This window comes from Anas acuta, chromosome Z (assembly GCF_963932015.1).
Source record: "Anas acuta chromosome Z, bAnaAcu1.1, whole genome shotgun sequence".
Taxonomy (NCBI): domain Eukaryota; kingdom Metazoa; phylum Chordata; class Aves; order Anseriformes; family Anatidae; genus Anas; species Anas acuta.
In genome coordinates, this window is record NC_089017.1 from 35,170,750 (window position 1) to 35,179,448 (window position 8,699).

At 57.2% G+C, this 8,699-nt stretch overlaps 1 protein-coding gene across 2 annotated transcripts; it reads left to right on the plus strand.

Moving 5' to 3' along the window:
* Nucleotides 1-2,890: 2,890 nt before the first annotated feature.
* FOXB2 (forkhead box B2) lies at nucleotides 2,891-4,007 on the plus strand. Of its 2 annotated transcripts, XM_068667866.1 has the most exons (2): nucleotides 2,891-3,321; nucleotides 3,442-4,007. In XM_068667866.1, exons 1-2 carry the CDS (start codon nucleotides 2,964-2,966, stop codon nucleotides 4,005-4,007), a joined length of 924 nt encoding a protein of 307 aa, XP_068523967.1. In that variant the 5' UTR covers nucleotides 2,891-2,963. The 2 variants fall into 2 exon arrangements, with proteins under 2 accessions (XP_068523967.1, XP_068523966.1); XM_068667865.1 differs by having other exon boundaries at nucleotides 2,891-4,007.
* The last annotated feature ends 4,692 nt before the right edge of the window (nucleotides 4,008-8,699 follow it).

Below are 8,699 nucleotides of genomic sequence, written 5' to 3' on the forward strand. Positions count from 1 at the left end.
AACTTCCGAGGGCAATAAAACTTTACAGTGACTTTTCTTTTTTTCTGGTGGACAAAAGCGTGTCAAACCGTATTTTCACATGGAGGGGCTGGGGTGATACAGCGATAACTGGAGCCAACCGGGGCGGATGCCAGCAGACCTCTTGTAAATCGTTACCCCCTGAAATCTGAGCCGGCCTGGCCGATGCCGGGGAGGTTTCCCGAAGGGAAATCGCCTTTTCTTTGGGGAATCGCCTTCAAGAAGCCGGGCGGACAAACCCCTCTTCCCCATAACACCTGCACGCGAAACGCAGCCCTGCGGCCACGCCGCTCGTCCCCAGCAGCCGGGGAAGGGTCCCCCAGAGGCGGGCTGGCTCGGACACGCCGCGGTCCTGCACGGCTCCCACCTCGGAGGGCGAGGGGAGTGAGGGGAAGGGGCCTGGGGGCTCCGGCTGCCTGCCCCCGGAGCGGTGCCCGCGGCGGGACCGTGCCCGCCGCCCCCAGCCTCCTCCTCATCCTCCTCCTCCTCGCGAGGAAGCAGCGGGTCACCGCCGTTCCTGAAAGCAGGCGATGGTGAGAAGGGATCGGGAAAGAGCAAATGCAAAGACCACGTTTCGGATCGCACTGGGCTCTGAGGCTGGTTCGGTTCTCCCGCAAAATAAATAAATAAATGAATGAATAAAATCCGGCTGCCTGGGAAATGAAGTGGGTTCATCTGCGAGAGTACCCGCGTCCGTGCTATGCGTGGGGAAAACGCCGGGTTTTTAACCGGGGAGTTGAGGCAGGCAATGACTTTCAGGTCCGGGACTTACAACGTGAGGGCAGGAGCAGGGCTTCTAACCGATGAAGGTGGGGTAAATTAGTAAAACACGAATAACATATTTTCTGGGAAAACGTACACACATTCACGAGGGAAAGGTACCCGAGTGTCGGCTCTTCTCGTGTTGGCAACTGGAGAGAAAGGTCCCTACGATGCCACACGTGGACGTTTCGGCCACCGTAATTGTCCCCTACATTCTCAGAGGCAAAGAGAACATTTCGGACAATAATACCCTGAAACTTTATTAAAGCACGCAATTCCTCTCGAAACTTGGCTTTCCGAAATTCCAATCCGTACCGCTTACTCTCATTCTTCACCTTTGATCATGCTCTTCCCCTGACTACCAGAGGCCAGGTATAATACTATGAAACACAACTTACTTAAGGGAGGGTTGAAATTAGTCATTTCCTTCATCCCCTTAGCAGGGATTTTAGGGCATTCATTTAAAAGGTTTTCCGGATTTTTGTTTGTTTGTTTGCTTGGGGGGTATTTTGCTGCTTTTTTAAAATTATTATGATTTTTTTCCCTGTTCCTCCCCCTCACCCCGCCCCGTTTCCACCCGTACCCACGGCGCCGGGCTCGGGGGCAGACCCGCAGCCAGAAGCCCTCCTCTGATGCTCGGGGCACCACGGCCCCGGGCCCTGCTGCGGCCCCGCCGGGCCGGGCACCCTGCCGGGGGTGCTGAGCAGCGCTGGGGAGCCGCGGTCCGGCCCGTGTGGCTCCTCCAACACGTTTGTTTAGCCAGTAAAGGCCGGGGCGATCATTTCGAGGCTGGCACCTCCTATGGCAGCAGCATCCCGATAACCGGGCTCCGGTGGCCGCCGGGGCTGGCCGGGTTTCCTTCCACCTCAGCGGCGGCGCGGGGAGCGCCTTTCCCCGTTGCTCGCTCGGCTCCGCAGGCTGCCCGCGCTCGCAGGGCACTGTCGGGGGATGCACACCGAAGGTCGCACCGCTCGCTGGTTTCTGCCCGATCGGCGGCGGCGGAGCGGAGCACCCCGCGGCCAGGCGCAGGCAGGGTGGCTCTGCCGGTGCCTTCGGCGCAGCGCGGCCGGGGAGCACGAGGTGCCCGCAACGATTTGGGGAGGAAAACGCAGCCTTTTCCCCGCGTTTCTCCGAGTTTCGTGCTAGGCTTCGCGCGGCTTTTCGGGCTCAATGAATTAGCAGCTCCCAAGGGCCGCAGCTCGCCGCTGCCCGGGTCCCGGCTCCGGCCCGACGCCCCCTCCCCGGGGTGTCCCCGGGGGACCGGGAGAGGTGCGGGGCCAGGGGAAGGGGCAGGGGGCAGAGGGGCTGTGGGAGGGCCGGGAGGGCGAGGGGGCGGAGGGGGCCGCCCTGCTCGGGCATCTTTTCCCGGCCCTGTGTTTTGAAAGAGGATCTCGCCCTCACATGGCTTTTCCTCGCCCCCCCCCCCGGCTCCACCTCGCCCAGCTGAGGAGGTGCGAGTGAGAGGGGAGCCGGGAGCCGCTCCTCGCTCCTTTTCCACCAGGCGCCAAGTCCCCGAGCCGCTGTCATGTGATATATAGCAGGAGAGCAGGAGCTGCGGGGGTCTCCCGGCTCGGGCATCATTACAAAACCGCGCCGGAGCGCGCACACCCGACACAGCCGGGGCTGCCGCCGCCCCGCCCGCCTCCTCTCCCCGCCGCCTCCCAGCGCTCGCCTCCGCCCGCCGCAAACTTTTTTTTCGGGGACGCCGGACTGAGCGGTGAGAGGGGCGTTTTGCTTTTCCTTGCTCCCCGTCTCCGCAGAGGCCCGGGGTAATTTCATGCTCCCCAGCCCCCGCCGCGTGCCGAGCGCCAGCGCCAGCAGAGAGAGTGCGAGGGGGCAGCGGGGGACCCCGGGCGACCCGGTGGCCTCCAGGAGCCGGGCGAAGGGGACACCCGCGGCGGCCGGGAGCTGTCCCTGCCCCGCGCCCCCCGAGCCCCCCGAGCCCCCTGCGGCCCCGCGGCGAGCGGCGGGGGGCCGAGGCGAGCGCACCCCGCGGGGCGAGGGCGCCCGGGGGCTCCGTGCGCCCATCCCGCGGGGGGGTCGCGGTCGCGTGTGGTCCGTGCTGGCGGCGCCCACGATGTAGGGGCGGCGGCGGGGCAGGGCACGGCCGTCCCCAGCATCCCGAGCCCGGAGCGCGGCGCGGCCGGGGCGTGCGGCCGCGGGAGAGCCGCGGCGGGGCGGCGATGCCCAGGCCGGGGAAGAGCTCGTACAGCGACCAGAAGCCGCCCTACTCCTACATCTCCCTGACGGCCATGGCCATCCAGCACTCGGCCGAGAAGATGCTGCCCCTGAGCGACATCTACAAGTTCATCATGGAGCGCTTCCCCTACTACCGCGAGCACACGCAGCGCTGGCAGAACTCCCTCCGACACAACCTCTCCTTCAACGACTGCTTCATCAAGATCCCCCGCCGCCCCGACCAGCCGGGCAAGGGCAGCTTCTGGGCGCTGCACCCCGACTGCGGGGACATGTTCGAGAACGGCAGCTTCCTGCGGCGCCGCAAGCGCTTCAAGGTCCTGCGGCCCGAGCATCACCTGCCCGGCGGCGGCGGCGGCGGCGGCCCGGGCGGCGGGGCGGCCGGCGGGGGTCCCGGCAAGCCCCCCGCGCCCGCCCCGCACATGGTGCACTACTTCCACCCGCACCCGCCGCCGCCGCCGCCGCCGCCCCCGGGCAAGGTGCCGGGGCTGGCGGGCTCCGAGGCGGCCGTGGCCGCCGCCGCCGCCGCCGCCGCCGTGGGGAGGCTGCCGCAGTTCTCGCCCTACGGCAGCGGGCAGCCGTCGGGCTTCAAGCACCCCTTCGCCATCGAGAACATCATCGGCAGAGATTATAAGGGCGTGCTGCAGGCCGGCGGGCTGCCGCTGGCCTCGGTGATGCACCACCTGGGCTACCCGGTGCCCAGCCAGCTCAGCAGCGTGGTCAGCTCCATGTGGCCCCACGTCGGGGTGATGGACCCGGTGGCCGGCGTGCCCGTGTCCCCCGACTACGGACCCTTCGGGGTGCCCGTGAAGGCGCTCTGCCACCCTCCGGCGCAGACCATGCCCGCCGTCCCGGTGCCCATCAAGCCGGCCCCAGCCGTGCCCGCCGCCTCGGCCATCCCCGCCCTGACGGTCGCCACCTCGCAGATCTGCCCCGCCGCTTCCCCGGCCTCGGCTGCGCTCCTGGAGCAGGCGGCGAGCGGCGCCCCCGAGGGCAAGGGCTCCCTGCACTCCGTCCTGGTGCACTCCTAAAGGGCCGGGGGCCGGGGGCGCGGAGGCCCCCGGGCTCCCAGGGGAGGGGGCACGCGTGCGGCACGGAGACCCGCTCCGTCTGGTGACCGTGCCCCTGCCTGTGTTTGTGTTGTGTACAATCAGATTGTGTGAGAGCCAGGTCGCAGGTAAGAGCTTTTATCGTCGTTACGTACCCTCAGTGGCGGAGAGGTGATGTGAAAAGCCACTGCCGGGGGCTGGACAGGGCCGGGGGGAGGCTGCCCGTCACCCCGACAGCCTGGGGCTGGGGGCGGCCGGGCACCGGGGCTCCCCTCGGAGCCCCTACCCGGGGTCCCGCCAGGCTCGGGGCGCGGCGGCAGAGGGGCTACAGCCGCAGGGGCAAAACCTGCGCTGAGCTCTGCTCTTCCCCCTCCCCCGAGCATCCATCCTCTGCTCCGCGGACCCGGGGAGCTCGCTCCGAAGGAGGCGGCCAAAGCCGAGGTAATAACTCGGACCCCGGCGAGCTGCGGGGCCTCGGGAAGCGTGATGCTCGCGAATTAAAGAGTAGGCTTTAAATAGCTCGATTAATTAGTGGGAATTTAAATGACAACGGCGCTGACGTCGAAGGGCTCCTTTAACTAACGATTACTCGTCCTTCCCCCTCACACTTTTACGCTGCATCTCAGTGAGGGTAATACCTTAGGAGGGACCGAAGTAGGACCTGGCCTCTCAGGCTGTGAGTGTCCGAATTCCCTCGATTCTCCTTAAAATGAAACCAGCCCTGCCATTCGTAGATTGTGCTTATCACATCGCCTTTTACCGCTCACAGATATCGCTATTTTGTATGTGTTGCTTGGCGTTTCTTCCACGTGAGTGTGAACACTAAAACCTGTTGGGTGGGGAAAAGAAAAAAAAAAAAAGAGAGAGAAGAAAAAAAAAATTAAAATCTTCGGGAAAAGCACTTTACTGAAAACAACCTTCCAGCAGACGAGAGGTCTGCATAAAGCAGAGGGATCAGAAGTCAGAGAGCGATGCTCTGGCTGACGAGTCCCGGCTGGCTTGTGAGAGATTGCTGCCGTACCCTGTCTGCCCTGCTGTACACCAATGATCATTAAAACCCATCTATTCATTTGCTTCTGCTGGTGCTGCTGTTTAAAACACTCGCCTCTTACACCGGTTCAGAAACGCGTGCTCGCTCCGTAGGTTCCTCTCCCCCCAGACAGACTGAAGCGCCCAAAACTTCTCCCGGCGACAAAACCAGAGAGGGACAGGGAAAGAAACATCTAAGGGGCAAACCTGCCGCTGGCGAGGTGCTTCCTCTGGTGCTGGCCGGGTCTGAGGAGGGGACACCGGCTCGGATCCCGATCCCACCGCCCGAGGCTCTGCCGCCGGGCGCTGAATCCCGGGCGCTGCCCGGCTCTTCCCCGCCTCTTGCCGCGCCCCGAGAGGCCAGGTCGCGGTCGCAGCCCCTGCGAAAGGTGCCCTGGGTTGTGCTGCTCCTTGCCGGGGGACCTGCAGCCGCAGAAAAGCGGCTGTTGGTGGGAAAAGCAAGCCTGCCGAGCCCCGGGTGCCGGAGGTCTCCTGTTTTCCCTGCGCCCGCCTGAAATTCACCCCGCAGCTGCTCGATTTCCACTTGCTCTCTCCGCTCCGGGCGGGGGTTGCACCTTAACTTCCAAAACTACAACGCTCCCAGCGCTGAAAAATACGAGGCTGCTAATAACGTTGCGTTAATGAGGCACAGATCGGTATCACCGTTCGGAAATCGGACTAGCAGGGGGATCGCCTCAAAAGTTTTGCAGCCGGGTAAACAGAGCGAAAGAAATTATATATATATATATATATATACATGCGTGTGTATATATATATATATATATGTCTACATATATGTCTATGTATTTATACGCATATGTATAAAGTGCTTCACATTTCCTTTGCCCTGCTGTCTTCCATTTCAGGCAAGAAATCGAGCCGATATTTCTGCTGCTAAATCTGCCGCTTGTATTGAAAGCAGTCTCCCGAGTAAGTGGCGAATTGCGCCGGTTTTACTGAGCTCGGTGTGCTAAAATACACCGCACCCCTTCGACGCGGTGCCCTCTGGGGCCCTGGAGCATCTTTAGGGGTCTGTGTTTTCCGCCTGGGAAGGGCCCGAGAGGCGAGGGGAACGTGAAGCCCGGAGCGGGAGCTGCGGGAATCCTTCCCGGGAGGGACCGAGACGATGTCGCGAAGCTGATGTCGAAGGGGGCCGAGGGCAGCCCGGTGGCAGCAGACCGTGGGAAGAGGGGCGCCGGGGCCGCGGGGCTCCCGGCCGGGGGCTTGGGGTGAGCCCCGCGGCAGCTCCCTGCGCTTTTGCGTGACCCAAAGAGCCAAGGCTGCTCTTCGAAGCTCGTACAGGGAAAGTTGTCAGAGCGCCGGAGCGACGGGAGCGCTTCAGGCTGTCAGGGGGAAAAGGCAAAGTCACCGGCTGAGAAATATCTTGTAGAGAGTTTACGCATTTTTCCTTATTTCTAAGGACCCCGTCTTTGCAATATTACAAAGTCGTGTATCAACAAACTACAATCCCAATATATAAACAGCAATCCCATCACTGCTCAGAAACAGCCGATGGTACAGTGTGTAGGCAAGTCAGATAGTACCCTTTCCTCCAAACAAACAACCAAAAAAAAAAAAAAAAAAAAAAGAAGCAGGTGTAAACTGGAGAAGGGTAAGATTTTTACTTGGTAAGCCAAACAGGAAAACAAATCCACAGACTTAACGCTAACTACAAGATATTGCCTGTCTGCTATTGCGGTATGCCACAGGCTTGCCTTCAGAATAAGGCACATCTGTGTTCTGCACAGAAAAAGCAGCTGAGCCTGTACGGGGTGGGAGCAGACAGGATGGTTGTAACTAGAAGAAATAAATGTAAGTAGGAGAAGCAGTCTAATTCTTAATTTCATCACACTGCCAAAGGTAGCAAAGCAAGAGTCAGTGGTAGAAGAACAGAGGCCTAAGAAAGGGAATTCATCACCCCACTACGTTTCTGATTATGGCTAGCTAACAAAGTGATGTTTATTTCCACCCATGGGAAACTATTCCTAACCAAGGCACCACTTCACTCCATACAGCAGGCAATGCAAGAAAAACCAAGCAAATGCAGTAAGACTTCTAGAATGAATGTCTTTTATGGTCTGACATATGACAGCCATTTCAGTCCATACATTCTGAGCCCAGTGGCACCTCCAATAATATCTGTGAAGTTCTGGGCTCCACTGACTCTGTCACAAAGCCTGTCAGGCCAGAAATCAATCTGGGAAGTCTACTTGGAATTCCACTGATGTTTATGGGATCAATCAGATTTTCCTTTTTATTGTAAGATTTTATTTTAAATCACTATCACTTTAAGATATACTCATTCCTCTAAATGCTTGAAATCTGTAAGTGTCTCAGTTTTGAAAAGTAATGTTCCAATACTGCTTTTGGACATCCTGGAAATATTTAAGTTTTGATGAACATATGGTAAAATTAACCAGCTTCATTTGGATAAACTAGGTGTAGTTTTAGACTTTTATATGCTGAATACCAAAACTTACCACCTACAAGGTTCTATCCTGAAGATATATATGTCCTTAATTTCTTTAAATAATCAGTGGTCCTCCTCCTTTGCTCATACAATGCAGCCACTGGCATTGCCCACGTAAGAAAGCAGAATGCTTAGAGCACTATTCTCAGACCCTGTGAAGGAAATCTAAGTTCAAGATCACTCTAGCTCAGAAAGATTCCAATTCACATCTTTGAGCCAATGCCAGTCAGCTGTAAAATGGCACATGGAGAAGAGTGAAGTCATGCTATTACATGACAACAAATGTAACCTTCATCAAGTGTCGAATAAGCTGCAGGGTCTGGGTGCACTGCTTCAAGGGCAGAGTTCAACAGCCACTGGGGAAAACACAGCATTTGGGGCAGGAAAGGAAAGACGGGAATAAGCGGCAAATTTCCACAATGCAGTACCACGTGAATTGGTGTTGGGTGTCCCAAAAACACATAATCATGTAAAGGGTGGGGTAAAGATAGGGAAGTGACAAATGCTTACTGATATTTAGTCACTCACACAGATAAAGAAAAATAGCTGGCAAATTTGAATTTGAAAGACCTCCACACTAAGTTACAGGATAATGAAATGGAAGGTGAAATTCATTGTTGATATATGCAAACTGATACGCATGGGGATTTTATGTACATAACTACAGGTCCTAAAATTAGGATTCTTACGAATTTGTGGTAGATATCTCTATGAAAATGTTGTCTTTATAGTTGTTAGTTGTAGGAAAAAAAATTGCTAGGAAACAAACAGAGAACATAACAGAAAATATCATGTCCCTGTTTAAATCCTAAGTAAACTTCAATGCACCATGGAGCTTGGTGAGTTCCTCACTCATAAAAGCAGATAGATTAAAACCGGCGGGATACAGATGGGTTAATCAAAGTTACATCTTCTGTATAAGTAGAATTCAGTAGTCTAAGGCTCTTCAGCACGGGAAACAAGGACATACAGATATATGTGAGTTCATAAAATCATGAGAGATGTAGAGAAGGAAACTAAGGCACACTTGCTCATCATTTTGCTTAATACCAGGAATGGGAGTCATCAAGAGTTCAAAACAAACAGAAAGAGGGGATTCTTCACAAAACACTTAATTAAAACCTAGAATTCATTGTCACAGAATGTTGAGGTTGCTAACATTTGTTCAGAGACCA